The 21,452-nt window shown below is 40.9% G+C and overlaps 2 protein-coding genes across 2 annotated transcripts in view; one reads left to right on the forward strand and one right to left on the reverse strand.

Moving 5' to 3' along the window:
• Nucleotides 1-3,351, reverse strand: part of INTS7 (integrator complex subunit 7) — an 83,061-nt gene extending 79,710 nt beyond the window's left edge. The window contains exon 1 of the mRNA XM_005888558.3: nt 3,131-3,351. Within this exon, the coding sequence (XP_005888620.1) occupies nt 3,131-3,224 (94 nt within the window). The 5' untranslated portion in view covers nt 3,225-3,351. The remainder of the gene's footprint in view (nt 1-3,130) is intronic.
• Nucleotides 3,352-3,553: 202 nt separating this feature from the next.
• DTL (denticleless E3 ubiquitin protein ligase homolog) overlaps nt 3,554-21,452 on the forward strand; it is a 49,222-nt gene continuing 31,323 nt past the window's right edge. The window contains exons 1-5 of the mRNA XM_005888557.3: nt 3,554-3,730; nt 9,566-9,691; nt 10,490-10,588; nt 14,794-14,855; nt 14,941-15,061. Of these exons, the coding sequence (XP_005888619.1) occupies nt 3,679-3,730; nt 9,566-9,691; nt 10,490-10,588; nt 14,794-14,855; nt 14,941-15,061 (460 nt within the window). The 5' untranslated portion in view covers nt 3,554-3,678. The remainder of the gene's footprint in view (nt 3,731-9,565; nt 9,692-10,489; nt 10,589-14,793; nt 14,856-14,940; nt 15,062-21,452) is intronic.

Below are 21,452 nucleotides of genomic sequence, written 5' to 3' on the forward strand. Positions count from 1 at the left end.
TGGGTTTCTTGACACTCGTACTACAGATACTTCTTTATAATGGAATTCAAGTATCACATCTGTATATCTAACTGCCTACCCAACATCTCCATTTGTATGTCTAAGAGATAGCTCAAATTCAATAGTCCCACAAGGATCTGATTTTCATCCACTCGGTAAATGACAATATATACTTCCAATAACTCTGACCAAAAAAAACCAAGAAACCTCTGAGTTTCTCCTGACCTCTTATTCTCACATCCTCAACTAATTCATTAGCCAATCTTGTTGGCCCTACCTTCAAAATACATACATAATCTCAGCACTTCACACAGCTTCACTGTAACCTGGCCCAAGCCACTATTCTCTTCTCCCTGGATTATTACAACCACCTCCTCTCTACAGCAGTAGCCCCACTGGTATCTGTGGAGCATCCATGCATTCAGACAACCCCAGACCAACTTCCACCTGTAAAATTCTGGGTTGGTCAAAAAATTACTTTGCGTTCTTCCGTAAGATGTTATGGAATGGAATAACATCTTACATCACCCAAGGCACTGCTGGGAGGATTAAACATGATCTAGGACCAACACCTGGTTTACAGGTAAACACTCAGTAGCCATCTATACACTTCTTACAGGTCTAAAATATTCCTATTTCAACTTTTGGGAAGGAAAAATTATGTTACATTTTTTTCTGACCACAACTGCAAGTTTTTAGGAATTAAAGAATTCTAGATCTCTCTCTTCAGAGTCCTATCCCAATTCTGTTCTACACTACTGTACTGCTCTGCTGTCATGGGATGAGCCCACCCAGACCACAGTGGTAGAAAATTTCTTTAGAATTAGTAGAAATATTAGATATGTAGACCTGCAACTCTTATTGGGGAATAGGGAAGGAATTAACAGAATGGGGAGGAAAAGGTTATGCAGTGTTTAAAAAACACATCTGATATTATGATTTTCTGTTTGAGAAGGAAAAAGCCCTATAGTTTTCCTTAAGAGAAAGCAAAGCTCAACATCATTTTCTTGGATGATGGACTTGCACTACTGTGACTCAACCAAAGGAATATCTCATTGGAGTGTTATGACACTTTCATGTTGATCAAAAGAAGTTAAACGTTTGTTTGTTTGTTTTTAGGTCTGAGAAACTCTTATCTGGACCAACTGCACTTTAAATGTCTACAGGGTAAAAAAAATTTTAAGTCCCAGAAAAGTTAACATAGTGTCCAAGTCAGAGGGCTGGGAAATGGCTCCAAATGGACTTTAAAATCCTTCTAACTTCTGCTGCTGCTGCTAAGTCGCTTCAGTCATGTCCGACTCTGTGCAACCCCAGACGGCAGCCCACCAGGCTCCCCCGTCCCTGGGATTCTCCAGGCAAGAACACTGGAGTGGGTTGCCATTTCCTTCTCCAATGCATGAAAGTGAAAAGTGAAAGTGAAGTTGTTCAGTCGTGTCTGACTCTTAGCGACCCCATGGACTGCAGCCTACAAGGCTCCTCTGTCCATGGGATTTTCCAGGCAAGAGTACTGGAGTGGGGTGCCATTGCCTTCTAACCTCTAGTCCAGTTCTTAATATATTACACACTGGCTACAGTTAATCAAAAATTAACTGTATACCAAGTGATGTTTCCCCCATTCAATAAAAATAACAAGTACACTGAAACAAAAGAGTCATTGAAATACTTTGAGTTCTCTACTAAGAAACACCTGCCCTTGCCTTCCAAATCCCTATCTAAAAGATAAGGCAAATCCCTTCTGCATTTAATAAGGACTTTTTTGCATACCATTATATCACTTAATATTTACAACAATCTTGCCAGCTCAGTAGTATTTTACTGATTTTGCAGAGAAAAAAAAAACAAGATTAGGTTTGGTTAAGTGACATGTCCATGATCATAAAACTAGCGAAATTAGAATTCAACTCAAGTCTCCCCAAAGCTTCTACTACTACACCAAGCCTGTCCCGTCCCTTCACTGCCCTAAGGAAATAGAACTCATCTGCAGAGAATGTGTGTGAAAGTCGCTCCATCATATCCGACTCTGCAACCCCAAGGACTATACACTCCAGGGAATTCTCCAGGCCAGAATAGTGGAACTGGTAGCCTTTCCCTTCACAGGATCTTCCCAACCCAGGGATCGAGTCCAAGTATCCCGCATTGTAGGTGGATTCTTTACCAGCTGAGCCACAAAGGGAGCCCAATTAAATAATAACTAAGACTTTATTTTACCGGTTTTTAAGATGACTCTCAGTTTCAGAGATGTTAATATGTGAAAAAATAAGTATCTTAATGGATGAAATAGGATATATGTCGTCTCACTTACTGTGTTTTTAGGACTTAATTGTAGTTTCTAAGTAAAACTACTTCATCTCTATCGATAGGCTTCAAATATCCCCTTTAAAACTACCAAATATGGGAAATATAGTTAGAAAATCATCAATCACACACAAGCTCCCAAGTAAGTCCGGATTCTCTAATCTTTCCATTGATCTGACCCTGCCCTTAAAGTACACTGCTTTAATTACACTAAGCTTGAGCCACAAGCGAAGCCCAAGAATACTAGCGTGGGTAGCCTATCCCTTCTCCAGCGGATCTTCCGGACCCAGGAATCGAACCCTGCATTTCAGGCAGATTCTTTAACCGGCTGAGCTATGAGGGAAGCAGAGAATGAGCAGGGGCTATGCTTTTCGGATGTCTTGGCCCTATTTGTGACCTGCCTAGTAACCGGCAGGTAAGAATTACAGAAATCAAATGAATCGCTGTAAAGTCGGTGCAAGATGCAGCAGTCTTGGTGAAGACCTGGTCTCAACTGCACATACTGAAAAATAATTTCATAATTTCAATACAGCACTTTAAGAAACTGCGTGGAAAATCGCGGGGCTGTGCCCTCAAGTGGTCCAAACGAGCCTTTCGCGGGAGCTCTCTACTTTTTCAGCTGTACAAGGCCAATATAGCAACGCTGCCGTTTTCTGCCAGCCTCCCAAAGCCCCGAAAAGCCCTGGGCTCACCAAAGGCAAGGGCGCCCGACCCCGCCCATGCCCAGGAAGCACCGCGCATGCGCCTTCCCAGCTTCTCGCGCGGCTACCACCACCTGGTGGCGCCACTTCCCCCCACATCCGTTTCACCCGCGCAGCCCGCTCTTTCGAAATACCTTTGTCTAACTCCATAAGGGCAGAGTTAGCATCCAGCTCCTGTTCGCCATAGCCGGCATCTGCCAGAAAAGACTTAGTTGAGTTTGACGCCATGACCCATACAGTTACTCGATTAGCCTATTCATAGAGATTGCAAACTCGGCCCCACCACCGCCATCTTCTTCCACCACCTTCTCGCGGATTTTTCCTCCGCGCTCTGTCAACCCGTGTTACGCATGCGCCCTGGGCTCCCAGCCGTTCGCCAGCGCCCCTGCGGCCCCCCGCGCAGGCGCTCAGGGAGCTCTGGAACGCTAGGTTCCCGCGGCTGGGCGAGAAGGAGGCGGGGCTTCGAAGGGGGAAGTGACTCGTACGCGCCCGGACGCCGCGGCGAGAGCCAATCAGAGGGCGTGACGTCAGTTTGGCGGGGAGTTTGGTGACCGGGGCTTACAGTGGCGGGAGTTGGAGGCATTAGCTAGTCGTGGTCTAAGGGGCGCAGGATACAGTTTCCGCTCAATCTGGAGGCATTTCCACGGCTTTTTCCTCAGTTGAGCGTTTTCCTTCGTCCCAGATGCTCTTCAATTCGGTGCTCCGCCAGCCCCAGTTTGGCGTCCCGAGAAATGGTGAGTAACGGCCCTAACCGCTGTCTCTTGCCGGCGGGATTCACCTCCCCCAGAACAACTCTTCGGACCAATGCCGATTTCAGTTCAGTTTCCCAGCCGCCGAGTTCTCCCCCAGCCAGAATGAGTTCGTACTAGCTAGGAATACTGAAGAAAGCCGCACTTGCGTGCCCTCGAGATACTTTTCGTCGTAATCGAGGCTTTTTTTAGTCGTGTAGGCTGAGGGAGGGAGGGACGTTGAGTTAACTGACCTCCATTACGGTTTATGTCTGTTTTGCACGTTAACTGGAAAACGCGTGCATTTTCGTGTGTGTGGCTTTCTGAACGAACAGCTGTGTGAGATCGTCAAGGCTCGTACTCATTGATTAATTCATTCATTTGTAGTGGAAACAGTGAGCCCTACCGTTTGCTATATACACCAGAGAATAGGATCGGCTCTTAAAAAGAACTCAGTCAGGCAGAGAGAACAGAACATCTGCTTCTAGCATGGCCAGAATTTTTTCTTCCTGATTAATTCAAGGGTATGAAAATTCGTAGTGATACAGTGAAAAATGCCCGTAAGCACATTTCCCACAAATGACCACTATTAATAGATTGAAGTGTTTTATTCCAAAATGTTTTTCAATGCCAGAAGTAGGAAGTATTGTTATTTGTGGAAGTGGGATTAAAATGTTTTATCTCTTTACTTTTACGATGGAACTTGGAAATACTTCATGTTAGTATATAGGCTTCCAATTTATTCTTTCCAGTTCTTGAAGTTCCTTAGGTTAAAACATTGGCAATAAGAATTTTGAGCTTTAGGTTTTAGTGTCATCAACCTGAAACTTTCTGGTAAGTTTTTGATAAGGGAGTTACCACCCAAACTAAGCTTGGCTGCAAATGAAATCTCATTCATTTAAAGATGAACAAGTTCTTTTTCCCCTTGAAACCGTGTGGAAAACAAAAAGAAAATGTGAGAAGTGAGCTTTTTATATTTAAGGCATAGGTCTTGAAAAAAGATATTGAGCAGACTGGGGAGTAGCTCCTCAACTTCCTTCCTCCAATCTAAAATTCTACCATCCTTATCTCTTAGACAGTCTTTTAAATTATATTCTAAAAGCCTCTCCTTTCTGTCTCTGCTGCGACCTTGCTTTACTAACTTCTGTATCCTTGGTGTCATGAATGTCAGTATAGCATGGAAGTTAAGAGCTCTGTCTTCCTGATTAATTTCACCTCCACTCCTTACTTGTCTGTGTGACCTGGATCAAGCTATGTAGTCTTTCTTTTGAAACAGATTCTTCTCTTAACTCTACATTCTGTCAACTTTCTTTTTATCTCTGATTCATAAATATTTTTCCGGGAAGGGTAAATTTTCCCCTCTACCCTGATTGAGTATGTATGGCTGGACTAATTTATTAGACATGAGAGATTAGCAGGAGAAAAACAAATTTTAATTCATGTGCATGGAGATCTCATAGAAATGGTACCTAAGAAGTGGCCAAAGCAGGCAGCTTTTATACTTTTCAGACCAAAAAAAAGGCAATAAATTTGTGAGGAATTGACAGGACAAAGAAACTTAAGTTTGGGCTACGTAATTAGTAAGGAGTCTAAGCAGAGTTTGGGCTTGAGGTAGTAAATTAAAAGAAGTTACAAGGTTTGTTTACACAGGCTTCTTGGCTCTGAATTTCCTCTCTGTCGGATAAGGGTGACCTTCTACCTCCAGTTGCAAGGAGTGCACCTTTCATAGAGATTTATTTCCTGCTTTTCAGGGAGACAGGAAGGTCAGGGTTTCCTTCTTGCATCAGCTGCTTCTCAAGCAACTTCAATTCAAAATAATCAATATGCTGTTATGGTATGTTTTGAGACAGCCCACACCAAGCCCCCAAATACTCATTCATTGTTTTGTGTTTAGGCACTGAAATTCATTCATTGTTATATATCATGCACCAAACTTTGTAGGACCATCTTTCTTCTTTCGTGATCTATACTAGGCCCCTTTTCTGTTTCTACCAACTCCCATGGGTTATCATAGCTGTAATCAGGATTTCTTACACTACTACCTGCAACCTTCTACCTATGAGAGGTGTATAAGCATCTTCATCCAGGTGGTCAGTCCCAGAAACATCTCAAACTCATGTACCAAAACCAAACTCACTTTTTCCCCTAACCTGCTATATTACCTACTTTAGGAAATGGTCTCATTGTTTTAAACTGGTCTTCACAGTCAGAAACCTGAAAGTCAATCAGAATTCCTCCATTTTCCTCAAGATACCCTTTCAGAGAAGTTCCCTTAAAATCTCCTGAATCCTTCCTTCTCTGTGTCTTCACTGATTTTGCCTCTTCACATATTTTGGATCTATATTATGCTTACCATTCTGTTTCCCTCAATTGGGCCTTTATACCTTCTTGTCTGGACTATAACAAGTCTCTTGAATGGCCTCTTAGTTTCCCTCTTTACAGTTTACTTCCCATATTGCTGCCAATGATCTTTCTAAAATGAAAGCTGATTACTCTTCTGTGTATTTTAAAATTGATCTTGAGGTTTTCTTCAGAAGTTTAAACAGATGCAAAGGATATATCATTTCTGACCATATTGTGTTTACCTTCTTAAATGAAAATGCTGCATCAGTCTTTAAATTGTGTCTAATACACTATAAATATTATAGTAATGATTTAATAGTCACATCAACCATTTTTTAAAGTGTAAACTGCTAGATATTCTACATAGTTTTTTTTCCCTTGAATATATTCCCACTTTATTTTTCCCACAGATTTATCCTAATGTAATTTGACTTTAAGCTTGAAAAGTCATTTTTGTGATCACCCTATCTTACTCTGTAAAAAACTGTATGTTAATATCATTTTAGAACAGAGGCTTTTAAGGCCTGCCTTTCTGTCTGTAGATGGATATTTGTGAACTCTACAACATAACTAACTATTGTATTCATATTATTCTCTTAGTGGTCTTCAATGGCTTGTTTACAATGATATCTGGCCTTAAGGCAATGCCCCCAGGAGTAATGACTAAATCTGAGTTGAATTTCTTTGCCTCCTTTGTATTCCTTCAGGTTATTTCTGTGAACCTGCAGAACTAGATTTGTGTGAGATTATATCAGGCTAAAATGTCTTCTCCAAATGACATTTTTTATATCACCAAAAGTAAGAATTGAGAGTACTCTAAAATGTGCATGAATTTCTTAATTATTTAGACTGTTCTGTAGATTGTAGCTTCATTGTTTCCTCCAATGCTTACTATATTTGGTTCTCAATAACTGTATACTAAATGAATGTTTTATATATTTGAAATATGTTAACCTACACAGCAAAATGGTAAAACAAAACCTTATAGATGGTTTACTATTTTAGGACCATAGTACACATCGGGTCTCTGACCCAAGCAGAGTAAGCTTTTCCTCCACTCTGAATTTCTTCCTCTTTCATATATTCATTGAGCACTTACTCCCCTTTCAAAACTTGTGTTTGATTTCACCTTCTTTAAAGACTTCCAGACCCTACCTACTACTACTATTCAGGGCTTAAAATTGCTGTGATAAACTTTAAGATACTATGACTTGTTACCGTTAACGTTTTAGAGTCCTAGAATTTCAGTGCTGGAAAGGAAAGAGAGAGTATAAGAACTAATATTTACTTGTGAATATGTTAGTGGCATGAACCTAACAGAAGCAGAAGATATTAAGAGGTGGCAAGAATACACAGAACTATACCAAAAAGATCTTCATGACTCAGATAATCACAATGGTATGATCACTCACCTAGAGCCAGACATCGTGGAATGCAAAGTCAAGTGGGCCTTAGGAAGCATCGCTACAAACAAAGCTAGTGGAGGTGATGGAATTCCAGTTGAGCTCTTTCAAATCCTAAAGATGATGCTGTGAAAGTGCTGCACTCAATATGCCAGTAAAGTTGGAAAACTCAGCAGTGGCCACAGGACTGGAAAAGGTTAGTTTTCATTCCAGTCTCAAAGAAAGGCAACGCCAAAGAATGCTCAACTACCGCACAATTACACTCATCTCACACGCTAGCAAAGTAATGCTCAAAATTCTCCAAGCCAGGCTTCAACAGTACGTGAACTTCCAGATGCTCAAGCTAAATTTCGAAAAGGCATAGGAACCAGAGATCAAACTGCCAACATCCATTGGATCATCGAAAAAGCAAAAGAGTTACAGAAAAACATCTACTTCTGCTTTATTGACTATGCCAAAGGCTTTGACTGTGTGGATCACAACAGACTGGAAAGTTCTTAAAGAGATGGGAATACCAGACCATCTGACCTTCCTCCTGAGAAATCTGTATGCAGGTCAAGAAGCAACAGAACTGGACATGGATCAACAGGCTGGTTCCAAATTGGGAAAGGAGTACGTCAAGACTGCATATTGTCGCCTGATTATTTAACTTATATGCAGAGTATATCATGAGAAATGCTGGACTGGATGAAGCACAAGCTGGAATCAAGATTGCCGAGAGAAATATCAATAAGCTCAGATACACAGGTGACACACTACCCTTATGACAGAAAGCGAAGAAGAACTACAGAGCCTCTTGATGAAAGTGAAAAGAGGAGAGTGAAAAACCTGGCTTAAAACTCAATATTGAAAAAACTAAGATCATGGCATCTGGTCCCATCACTTCATGGCAAATTGATGGGGAAGCAGTGACAGACTTTATTTTTGGGGGCTCCAAAATCACTGCAGGTGGTGACGGCAGCCATGAAATTAAAAGATGCTTGCTCCTTGGAAGAAAAGTTATGATCAACCTAGACAGCATATTGAAAAGCAGAGACATTACTTTGCCAACAAAGATCCATTCAGTCAAGGCTATGGTTTTTCCAGTGTTCATGTATGGATGTGAGAGTTGGACTGTGAAGAAAGCTGAGCACCAAAGAATTGATGCTTTTGAAGTGTGGTGTTGGAGAAGACTCTTGAGAGTCCCTTGGACTGCAAGGAGATCCAACCAGTGCATCCTAAAGGAGATCAGTCCTGAATATTCACTGGAAGGACTGATGCTGAAGCTGAAACTCCATTACTTTGGCCACCTGATGTGAAGAGCTGACTCATTGGAAAAGACCCTGATGGTGGGAAAGATTGAAGGCAGGAAGAGAATGGGCCTGACAGAGGGTGAGATGGTTGGAAGGTATCACCAACTCAATGGACATGAGTTTGAGTAAACTCCGGGAGATGATGATGGATGGGCAGGGAGGCTTGGTGTGCTGCAGTGCATGGGGTCTCAAAGAGTCAGACACAACTGAGCGACTGAACTGAACTGATGTTAGTGGCTACAGTAGGTGCATTGACATTGTGGGTTGGCCAAAAAGTTCATTCTGATTTTTCCACACCACCTTACCAGAAACCTGAACGAACTTTTTGGCCAACCTCATACGTTATTTCCTTTGACTCCGACCATTGGATTATGTGTGATGTTGCTAGTAACTTAAGTTTGCAGTAATGATTTAGAACTCTAAAAACATAGAATTTTACTTGATAAGAATGACTGGGTAATCTTTGTGGTTATTTTTCGTGATTGTCACCAAAGGATGGTGGAAGGAGTAACATACAAAGGCCGCTGGTGTCTTGCCATCTTAAATACGTTAGCAAGAGTCTTCATTCAAGATGGTAAGCCCAAAGCTCTATCTCACCAGAAGTTGAGAAGTGCTCTTTCATTTTTTCCTTAGGACCACTTAGGAGAATACCTGAAACTGTATTCCAGAGGGCCATGGATAGTGAATAGATCTATAGTAAAGTATATGGAACTTTTAAAAGTTAATTTTTGCCTCTGCATTTGTTGGAAGTACTGAAATGTGATGATATATTAGAATCTATAAGGAATTTTGTCTTCCTTTAGGATGGTCTTCACAGTACCCGCTACAGTCCCTGCTCACTGGCTATCAGTGCAACTATAATGACGAGCATACTTCTTATGGAGAAACAGGAACCCCAGTTCCTCCTTTTGGATGCACCTTCTCTTCTGGTAAGAGAGTTACTGAATAAGCGAGGCTTGGTCAGAAATGATCTGCTTCACTCTTTAGAGGGAAAATATCCTATGCTGTCTCTCTTTTAACAAAAAGTAAATTAGTTGGTAGAGTTTTTCTAATATCTCCTCTCTTCTCATTTATAAAATATACTTTTCTTAATCTCTGTGCATAATTATATATTTCTGCTAAAGCATAAGATTCTTAGAGCATCATTTTTAGTTTGTTTGTTTTTATCTGATATCAGGAAAGGGTTACAAAGGTTCAGCCATCATGTTGATCTCATTGAATCTATCTCTTCTGCAGTGCATTGGGAACATATTCACAGAAGTAGAAGTGCTTGTCCCTGCTGCTAAAAGTTTAAGAGAGGAAAAGTAAAAAGTTGAGGAAAAAGGATATTAATTTAATAGGGTTAGCCTGCTGGAGGCCTATGTCATGTGTGCCCCCTTTTTTTTTTTTTTTTGCCATTGGCCAGTACCACTCTTGTTTTGTTCAGGTATCATTCTTGACTCAGCTCCCCTTTAAATAAGAGATGATCTGAAGATTAGTATTTTTTAGTCACTTACTAAATTAGATATTATGGCAAATTTTAAAGCCATCTTTAACTCAGAAAAATGTCTACTATACCAGATGCTATATGGGCAGAATTGTCTTGCCTCTTTCCAAATAGGTTCTTTGTGTTTACCTTGTATTTTTCAATTAATCGATATTATGTTGTTTATATATATATATATAGCTTTAAACTTGGCTTTAACATTTATTCTTACTCTTTATTTTATTCTTTATTTCTTACGTAGCTCCCAGTATGGAGCATATACTAGCAGTTGCCAATGAAGAAGGCTTTGTTAGGTTATATAACACAGAATCACAAACCAGTAGAAAGAAGTGCATCAAAGGTAAGTCAAGATTTAAAATATTTGTTTTAATATTTTTAATTCATAAAGCCTCAAGGAAATTAGGCTTCTGGCATAGCTCAGTTGGTAAAGAATTTGCCTGAAATGCAGGAGACCTGGGTTCAATTCCTGGTTGGGAAAATCCCCTGGAGAAGGAAATGGCAACCCACTCCAGTATTCTTGCCTGGAGAATCCCATGGACAGAGGAGCCTGGCAGGCTACAGTCCAAGGGGTCGCAAGAGTCAAACACGACTTAGCGACTAACCCACCACCACAAGGAAATTACTATTTGAATAAATTCTCAGTGATACTCACTTCTGATTAAGTTTGTTTAGGGATCAGACCTGAAAGTAAATGGTGGGCTGCCTTTCTGTCAATAACTGCAGCAAAATCTTTACTGGAAGTTAAGAAAAGTACATTTTAGGATTAAAAACAATTTTTCTTTTAAAAAGTTAAATTTTTTTATACTTAATGTGGGGAAACATTGCTTCAAAATACTTATATTGAACAAGTGTCTTTTATGCATAAGGCAAAGTTCTGATGACCTTAAAGAGATGACACTACCCTTATGGCAGAAAGTGAAGAGGAACTAAAAAGCCTCTTGATGAAAGTGAAAGAGGAGAGTGGAAAAGTTGGCTTAAAGCTCAGTATTCGGAAAACTAAAATCATGGAATCCAGTCCCATCACTTCATGGGAAATAGATGGGGAAACAGTGGAAACAGTGTCAGGCTTTTTTTTGGGGGCTCCAAAATCACTGCAGATGGTGACTGCAGCCATGAAATTAAAAGACGCTTACTCTTTGGAAGGAAAGTTATGACCAACCTAGATAGCATATTGAAAAGCAGAGACATTACTTTGCCAACAAAGGTCCATCTAGTCAAGGCTATGGTTTTTTCAGTGGTCATGTATGGATGTGAGAGTTGGACTGTGAAGAAGGCTGAGCACCGAAGAATTGATGCTTTTGAAGTGTGGTGTTGGAGAAGACTCTTGAGAGTCCCTTGGACTGCAAGGAGATCCAACCAGTCCATTCTGAAGGAGATCAGTCCTGGGTGTTCTTTGGAAAGAATGATGCTAAAGCTGAAACTCCAGTACTTTGACCACCTCATGCGAAGAGATGACTCATTGGAAAAGACTGATGCTGGGAGGGATTGGGGGCAGGAGGAGAAGGGGATGACAGAGGATGAGATGGTTGGATGGGATCACTGACTCGATGGACGTGAATTTGAGTGAACTTCGGGAGTTGGTGATGGACAGGGAGGCCTGGCGTGCTGGAATTCATGGGGTCGCAAAGAGTCGGACACGACTGAGCAACTGAACTGAACTGAACTTGGGAAAGACTAGAGATCTCTTCAAGAAAGTTGGAGATATCAAGAGAACATCTCATGCAAGGATGGACATGATAAAGGACAGACATGGTGAGGACCAAATGGAAGCAGAAGAAATTAAGAAGTGGCAGGAATGCACAGAACTATACAAAATCACTGCACATGGTGATTGCAGCCATGAAATTAAAAGACACTTACTCCTTGGAAGGAAAGTTATGACCAACCTAGACAGCATATTAAAAGGCAGAGACATTACTTTGCCAATAAAGGTCCGTCTAGGTAAGGCTATGGTTTTTCCAGTGGTCATGTATGGATGTGAGAGTTGGACTGTGAAGAAAGCTGAGCACCGAAGAATTGATGCTTTTGAACTGTGGTGCTGGAGAAGACTCTTGAGAGTCCCTTGGACTGCAAGGAGATCCAACCAGTGCATCCTAAAGGAGATCAGTCCTGAATATTCACTGGAAGGACTGATGTTAAAGCTGAAACTCCAGTACTTTGGCCACCTGATGCAAAGAGCTGACTCATTGGAAAAGACCCTGATCCTGGGAAAGATTGAGGGCTGGAGGAGAAGGGGACGACAGAGGATGAGATGGCTGGATGGCATCACCGACTTGTTGGACATGGGTTTGGGTGAACTCCAGGAGTTGGTGATGGGCAGGGAGGCCTGGCGTGCTGTGGTTCATGGAGTCGCAAGGAGTCGGACACGACTGAGTGACTGAACTGAATACAAAAAGGTCTTAATAACCCAGATAATCACAGTGGTATGGTCCCTCACCTGGAGCTGGACTTCTGGAGTGTGAAGTCAAGTGGACCTTAGGAAGTATCACTGTGAATAAAGCTGGTGTAGGTGACAGAATTCCAGCTGAGCTATTTCAAATCCTAAAAGATGATGCTGTTAAAGTGCTACACTCAGTGTGTCAGCAAATTTGGAAAACTCAGCAGTAGCCACAGGACTGGAAAAGGTCATTTTCCATTTCAATTGCTAAGAAGGTCAGTGCTAAAGAATGTTCAAATTACCATACAACTGTGCTCATTTTACATGCTAGCAAGGTTATGCTCAAAATCCTTCCAGGTAGGCTTCAGCAGTACATGAACTGAAAACTTACAGAGGTACTAGCTATGTTCAGAAAAGTCAGAGGAACCAGAGATCAAATTGCCAACATTGGTTGGATTATGGAAAAAGCAAGGAAGTTCCAGTAAAACATCTACTTCTGCTTCATTGACTGTGTTAAAGCTTTTGACTTGTGGATCACAACAAACTGGAAAATTCTAAGAGATAGGAGTACTAGACCAGTTACCAGACAAGGAGGTAAGACCTGACTGATTCAAAATTGGGACAGGAGTATGACAAGGCTGTATATTGTTACCCTGCTTATTTTACTTATATGTGGAGTGCATCATGTGAAATGCCATGCTAGATAAATCACAAGCTGCAATCAAGATTGCCAGGAGAATAGCAACAACCTCAGAGATGCAGATGATACCACTCTGATGGCAGAAAGTGAAGAGGAACTAAAGAGCCTCTTGATAAGGGTGAAAGAGGAGAGTGACAAAGCTGGCTTAAAACTCAATATTCTAAAAACTAAGATTGTGGCATCCAATCCTACCACTTCATGGCAAATAGAAAAAGTGGAAGGAGTGATAGATTTTCTTTCCTTGGATTCTAGAATCACTGCGGACAGTGACTGCAGCCATGAAATTAAAAGATGCTTGTTCCTTGGAAGGAAAGCTGTGACCAACCTAGACAGCATATTAAAAAGCAGAGACATCACTTTGCTGACAAAGGTCCATATAATCAAAGCTATGGTTTTACCAGTAGTCATGTATGGATGTGAGAGTTGAACCATAAAGAAAGCTGAGCCAAAGAACTGATGCTTTCAGATTGTGGTGCTGAAGAAGACTCTTGAGAGTACCTTGGACTGCAGGGAGATGAAACCAGTCAATCCTAAAGAAAATCAACTCTGAATATTCATTGGAAGGCCTGTTGCTGAAACTGAAACTTCAATCCTTTGGCCACCTGATGCGAAGAGCCAACTCATTGGAAAAGACCCTGATGCTAGGAAAGATTGAGAACAAGAGGAGAAGAGGGTGGCAGAGGATGAAGTGGTTAGATAGCATCAGTGAGTGAATGGACATGAATTTGAGCATGGGAACTCCGGGAAATAGTGGAAAACAGAGGAGCCTGGCATGCTACAGTCTGTGGGATCGCAGGGTCAGATATGACTTAGTAACTGAACAGCAACAACAGCAGATTCAGGTGTTGGGAAAAGAAGAAAAAAGGCTTTAGATGATGTAGATGAAATACAAAGAAAACACTGTAGGGGTTTCAGAAAGCTCTCATCTAGTAAAGAAGGTGAGGGAAATTTTTCATGAAGGATGGGACGTTTAAGGTGGACTGTGGTGTTTTAGACCAGTGGAGGTGGAATTGGACACTCCAAGTAGAGGGAAAAGCATTCGCAAAGGCCTCAAGATAGGAAAGCGTCAGAAGTAGTGTGGATAGAGGGAGAAATGCAGTTTGATTGGAATAAGGTACATAGAGAACAATGAGAGATACAGCCAACGTGAGCAGAACTTTGAATGTCAAACTAAAGTACTTTAGACTCCTTTCAGACAGCATGATGAAGATTTTTTAGAATGTTTCACAAATACTCTGTTTTAGAGAATATATCCCCTCATGGAAAGCAATTTGATATCAAATGGTAGTTTTATGAGGTAGTGAAGGGAATGCATAATGTGTGTGAATCCACAAATTCTCTTTGGCCCATGGACCTTACTGTATTGACCACTGATCTTTTTACTACAGTTTTCAAGCCATTTAAATTGTTGGTATGGCTACCACAGAACATAGTTAGACATTTCACATTCACCATTTTCTTCGTTTAGAATGGATGGCTCACTGGAATGCTGTTTTTGACCTGGCCTGGGTCCCTGGTGAATTTAAGCTTGTAAGTGACTTTCATTTTGTGGGGAATCTGGGTAAATACTGGTGAAGGGTTGTTTTATTAAACCATGATACCTTATTTTTGAAAGGTTACAGCAGCAGGTGATCAGACAGCCAAATTTTGGGATGTAAATGCTGGTGAGCTGATTGGAACTTGCAAAGGTCATCAGTGTAGCCTCAAGTCAGTTGCCTTTTCTAAGTTTGAGAAAGGTAAGTATGTGCTTATCCTCTTTCATGTCCTTAACCTCCTTCATGGTGAAGTAATAAGCTGCAGTTGTTTGTACTTATCAGATTTGCACCTTTCCCTACATAGATGATGGAGATTCTTAAGATGACCTGGAAACCTCAATGAAATCAAGTTGGATTTTAGTCCTGTTCTAATGGATGTTGCCTCTAACTTGTCCCTAAAAGTCAAGCATCTTCAGATAATTTCTTTCTATAATCTTACAGATGAGATAAAAATTTGCAAATAGCCATGATACTTCTGTTTTCAGCTATTACTCAAAATTAATCTTTCTACATTTATTTACTATAGTGGGGAAGGAAGGTTTAAGGAGCGCTGTAATACAGAATAGTACTATAGTAGTTAGGGAAAAACTTAGCAGGGGTGTCTGAATTAGCTCTTAATTTCTGTTTTTTTGTTTGTTTGTTTTTCCATTTGTTTCTCACTAAATGAGAGTGAGACAACAAACTTTCACCTCAAAGAAGTGGCTGATCCATCTGACTTCAGTCTCATAATAATAGAAATAAACATTATAGTCTCCTTTATCATTAAAAAATACTCTGTTTTTTAAAGGAATATTTTCCTTTATTCACCTGAGCACTCAGGAGTACTAAACCAAGTTGTGAAACTGGTTTGAACTTCAAAAAAAAAAATCAGTTGCTATTGAGACTGGAACCATGAGGGGAAATATATGACACAGTTTTTATATCTGCCTAACTTTTCCCTAGCACATCTATTTTGTACAGTTATATATGCTTATGTTCTAGTTTACTTCACTTGTGTCAGAGGTCATTCTGAGTTTATGAAAATAATTTAAGGTCATGAAAATATATTAATTCCTAAGGTAAATTTGTTTCAGTTCAGTTCAGTCTCTCAGTCATGTCCAACTCTTTGTGACCCCATGAACCGCAGCACGCCAGGTCTCCCTGTCCATCACCAACTCCCAGAGTCTACCCAAACCCATGTCCATTGAGTCGGTGATGCCATCCAACCATCTCATCCCTTGTCGCCCCCTTCTCTTGCCCTCAGTCTTTCCCAGCATCAGGGTCTTTTCCAATGAGTCAGCTCTTTGCATCAGGTGCCCAAAGTATTGGAGTTTCAGCTTCAACATCAGTCCTTCCAGTGAACACCCAGGACTGGTCTCCTTTAGGATGGACTGGTTGGATCTCCTTGCAGTCCAAGGGACTCTCAAGAGTCTTCTCCAGCACCACAGTTCAAAAGCATCAATTCTTCGGCGCTCAGCTTTCTTCACAGTCCAACTCTCACATCCATACATGACCACTGGAAAAACCATAGCCTTGACTAGATGGGCCTTTGTTGTCAAAGTAATGTCTCTACTTTTTAATATGCTGTCTAGGTTGGTCATGGCACCCCATTCCCATACTCTCGCCTGGAAAATCTCATGGATGGAGGAGCCTGGTGGGCTACAGTCCATGGGGTCGCTAAGAGTCAGACATGACTGAGCGACTTCACTTTCACTTTTCACTTTCATGCGTTGGAGGAGGAAATGGCAACCCACTTCAGTATTCTTGCCTGGAGAATCCCAGGGATGGGGGAGCCTGGTGGGCTGCCATCTATGGGGTCACACAGAGTCGGACACGACTAAAACGACTTAGCAGCAGCAGCAGCAGATTGGTCATAACTTTCCTTCCAAGGAGTAAGCGTCTTTTAATTTCTGGCTGCAATCACCATCTGCAGTGATTTTGGAGCCCCCAAAAATAAAGTCTTCCACTATTTCCCCATCTATTTGCCATGAAGTGATGGAACCAGATGCTGTAATCTTAGTTACAAACAAACAGAGAAGGAAAACGCCATTATCATTCAGTCCCTTTGCTTAATTTTGAAAACTCTGTGCATAGAGAAAGCACAAACCTTATCTTGGCTCCCAGTAGTCCACAGTTGCCCCAGTATGAATTAGTCTGGTGGGACACTGCCCCCAGGGCCATCTAGTTTGATTGCTAAAACACAGATTTTAACCCCTTCTCCTTAGCCAAGTGTTCTTGTGCAGGGCATACTTTTACCACCATACATAGAAGACCTCATGTTTTATTGTGATTTCTGCCTCTAAATTCTCAGGCAAAGTCATTTTTATTTCCCTGAATGTTCATTTAGTGAGATAAATATCCTCTTTAACTTACAAAACCATTTTTGTTGTTGTTCAGTCGCTCAGTCATGTCTGACTCTTTGCGACCCCATGGACTGCAGCATGCCAAGCTTCTGTCTTCTGGAGTTTGCTCAAACTCATGTGCATTGAGTCAGTGATTCCATCCAACCATCTCATCCCCTGTCGCCCCCTTCTCTTGCCCTCAATCTTTCCCAACATCAGGGTTTTTTCCAATGAGTTGGCTCTTCACATCAGGTGGCCAAAGTATTACTTTCAGCATCGGTCCTTCCGCTGAATATTCAATGTTGATATCCTTTAGGATTGAATGGTTTGATCTCCTTATGAGCATAAAAATGAGGTGTAATATGCATGCACAAAACAACAGCAACAAATGAAAAAAGCAAAACTGAGGAGCATATAAATGCTTGGTCGATTTTCTTGGTTTTTGAGCGGTTGTAGTCAATGTGGTAGAAAAGATCATGATCAAGTTCTTTCAGCCCTACATGAGCAGGATACAAATAACCCTGTTAGGACATAGTTATATTAATACTAGTGTAATTTGCCTTTCCTAAATATCTACCACCTTAAAACCCAGAAAATATTTTCATTTCTAATTGTCAGTTACTCCCAGATGTGTTTTTCTGTGGTCCAAGGGTTGCTGGAACTACTAGTGGGTAATTAAAAGTAATTACAAATATATTTCTATTACTCCTCGTACATTATCTTTGAATTTGTACCTTCTTTCTCATTCTTCATTCTCCAATTTAAGACCAGTCTTTCTTCTAGGGTACTGGGGTCTCAATCCTGACTCACTGGTCACCTGGAAAGGTTTTTGGTTTTTTTTTTATTGAAGTTTACAATGTTGTGTTAATTTCTGCTGTATAACAATGTGACTCAGTTACACACATTAGGGAGCTTTTTTAAAATACCAATTAAGTGTGACTCTCTTGGAGGTGGGCCAGGCATCTGTTTTGTTAAAATTCCTCAAGGGATTCCAGCGTGCTGCTAATGTTGAGAAGCATTCTTGATCCTCCCCCAAGACCTTATGCCATCACTTATGTCTCCACAGTTTTCCTTTTCTTGGCTCTTCCTAGGAAAAATGCAAGCGTATCTGTGGCCTGTCCCTAAAAGAACATCTTATCACCCTGTCTTATCACCCTTTCTTATTTCCTTGTCTCTTCTAAGTTTCTTAAGAGTAATCAAAATCAGGTTAAATGTCCTCATCTCAATTTAGTTCAGTTTGGTTCTGTTTTCCATTCCCAGCTCTCTTCCTGAAATCAGCCTGCTTTCTACTTGGTCAACATTTGGTACATTTGGCCTTTTATTTTAAACCTCATGAGAATTTTTTTCTTCCTTGGAACCTGTGATATCACTGCCTCTGGTTCTCAGTATTTCTGTGTATCCCCTAAGTACTTTTGTGAACTCTTGCTTCTTTACCTAACTTGAAATGTTGGCATGGCCCCAAATTTGGTATTTGCCCATGTTTTCCTTTCAGTCTGTACCTTCTCCCTGGACGGTCTCATCTAGTCCAATTTTGTTTTTTGCTCTACTTACATTGAACCAGATTATATTTCCAACTTTGACTTTTCTGCTAGGACTTCAAGTTCAGCATATCTGAAACTGAACTCATGATTTACCCCAATCTTGGAAGGTTTCTGCCATTATTTTTTGAAATATGTTTTCTGCCCTGTTTTTTCTCCTAGAACTCCACAATTACTCATGTACTAGACTTTTTGAAATTGTCCCATGAATCCTTGAAGCTTTATTCATCTTTTTCCATTTTCTTAAATGAGATATAATTAACACACCATAAAATTCACCCATTTAATGTGTATGTTTCAGTGATTTTTAATTTTTTTTAATAGAGTTCAGTCATCACCACAGTCCAAGTTTAGAACAATTTCAACAGCCCAAAAAGAAAACAGAGCCAACAGAACCATTAACAGTACTTTCTGTCTTCCCCAGCCTTACACAGCCTACTTTCTTTCTGTCTCTCTTTCTGTCTCTATAGATTTGCCTATTATGCCTTCATGTAAATGGAACCATATAATACGTTGTTGGCTTCTTTTACTTAGCATAATGTTCAGTCTTAGTTTTCACTCTTCCTCAGATGGAATGGTTTCTGTTGATTTGTCTTCAAGTTCATAGACTTTTTCCTCTGTTCCCTCCATTCTGCTCTTAGGCCCATCCAGTGAATTTTATCATTTCAGAAGTTGTGGGTGGTGGTTCTAAAATCTGTATTTGTTTTTGGTAAGTTCTGTTTGTTTCTCTGCTGAGATTTCTCATCTTTTTCATTGATTGTCTCTTTATTTCACTTGACATAGTTATATCTGTTTTACAGCCGGACCTGATAAATCAGTATCTGGGTCGTTTTGAGGTTGACCTCTGTTGATTTCTTTTCTCTTGAGAATGACTCATTTTCCTGGCTCTTTATATGGTAAATAATTTAAGATTGTACCCTGTGCGTTGGGAATGGTATGTTGGACTCTGGATTCTATTATGTTGCTCAGAAAAGAGTTGGTGCACAATTGCACTCATCTCACATGCTAGTAAAGTGATGCTTAAAATTCTACAAGCCAGGCTTCAGCAATATGTGAACCGTGAACTTCAGACGTGCAAGCCGGTTTTAGAAAAGCAAGAAAAACCAGAGATCAAATTGCCAACATCCACTGGATCATCGAAAAAACAAGAGTTCCAGAAAAACACCTATTTCTGCTTTATTGTCTATGCCAAAGCCTTTGACTGTGTGGATCACAATAAACTGAAAATTCTGAAAGAGATGGGAATACCAGACCACCTGACCCGCCTCTTGAGAAACCTATATGCAGGTCAGGAAGGAACAGTTAGAACTGGACATGGAACAACAGACTGGTTCCAAATAGGAAAAGGAGTACGTCAAGGCTGTATTTTGTCACCCTACTTATTTAACTTCTATGCAGAGTACATCATGAGAAACACTGGGCTGGAAGAAGCACAAGCTGGAATCAAGATTGCTGGGAGAAATATCAATAACCTCAGATATGCAGATGACACCACCCTTATGGCAGAAAGTGAAGAGGAACTAAAGAGCTTCTTAAAGTGAAAGAGGAGAGTGAAAAAGTTGGCTTAAAACTTAGCATTCAGAAAACTAAGATCATGGCATCCAGTCCCATCACTTCATGGCAAATGGATGGGGAAACAGTGGCTGACTTTATTTTTGGGGGCTCCAAAATTACTACAGATGGTGATTGTAGCCACGAAATTAAGATGCTTACTCCTTGGAAAGAAAGTTATGACCAACCTAGATACCATATTCAAAAGCAGAGACATTACTTTGCCAACAAAGGTTCATCTAGTCAAGGCTATGGTTTTTCCAGTGGTCATGTATGGATGTGAGAGTTGGACTGTGAAGAAAGCTGAGCACCTAAGAATTGATGCTTTTGAAGTGTGGTGTTGGAGAAGACTCTTGAGAGTCCCTTGGACAGCAAGGAAATCCAACCAGTCCATCCTAAAGGAGATCAGTCCTGGGTGTTTGTTGGAAGGACTGATGCTGAAGCTGAAACTCTATTACTTTGGCCACCTGATGCAAAGAGCTGACTCATTTGAAAAGACCCTGATGCTGGGAAAGATTGAGGGCAGGAGGAGAAGGGGACAACAGGGGATGAGATGGTTGGATGGCATCACCGACTCGATGGACATGGGTTTGGTGGACTCCAGGAGTTGGTGATGGACAGGGAGGCCTGGCGTGCTACAGTTCATGGGGTCGCAGAGTCAGACACAACTGAGCGACTGGATTGATTGATTGCTTTCAAACTGCATGGTCAAACCTCTAGGAAAGCAGTTAGTTCAGAAGATCAGATCTCAGTTCAGTTCTTAGTGCTCATACATACACGGTTCAGGAGTCAGCCAGAGACTTGCACTAAGTATAAACACAGTATTAGGGTTTCCCACTCTCTCCCCTCTCCAGGGTTCCCTGCTTCTTACACCTCGCGTTGCCCCACTCTCCTTTTCCTAATTCCTCCAGCTCAAAAGGTGGTCTTTGTACTGGTACTTTAGCTTCTTGGTCCTGATGGTACAACTCTGGCTGCCCTCAAGGTAAAACCACAAAAAACCAGTACCTTAGCCTAGGCCAGTCACTTGCTTCAGCAGTTGACTTCCTTCAAAAGTTGCATTTTTGTTCAGTGTCTGTAGGGCCCTCAAGTAGTTTTTGTATTTTGACCTGAGCACTTACCAAATTAATCTGTCTACAATGGCTGCAAGTTAATGCATGTGGATTAATTTGGTAAGTGCTCACT

Source organism: Bos mutus, chromosome 16 (assembly GCF_027580195.1).
Source record: "Bos mutus isolate GX-2022 chromosome 16, NWIPB_WYAK_1.1, whole genome shotgun sequence".
Lineage (NCBI taxonomy): Eukaryota > Metazoa > Chordata > Mammalia > Artiodactyla > Bovidae > Bos > Bos mutus.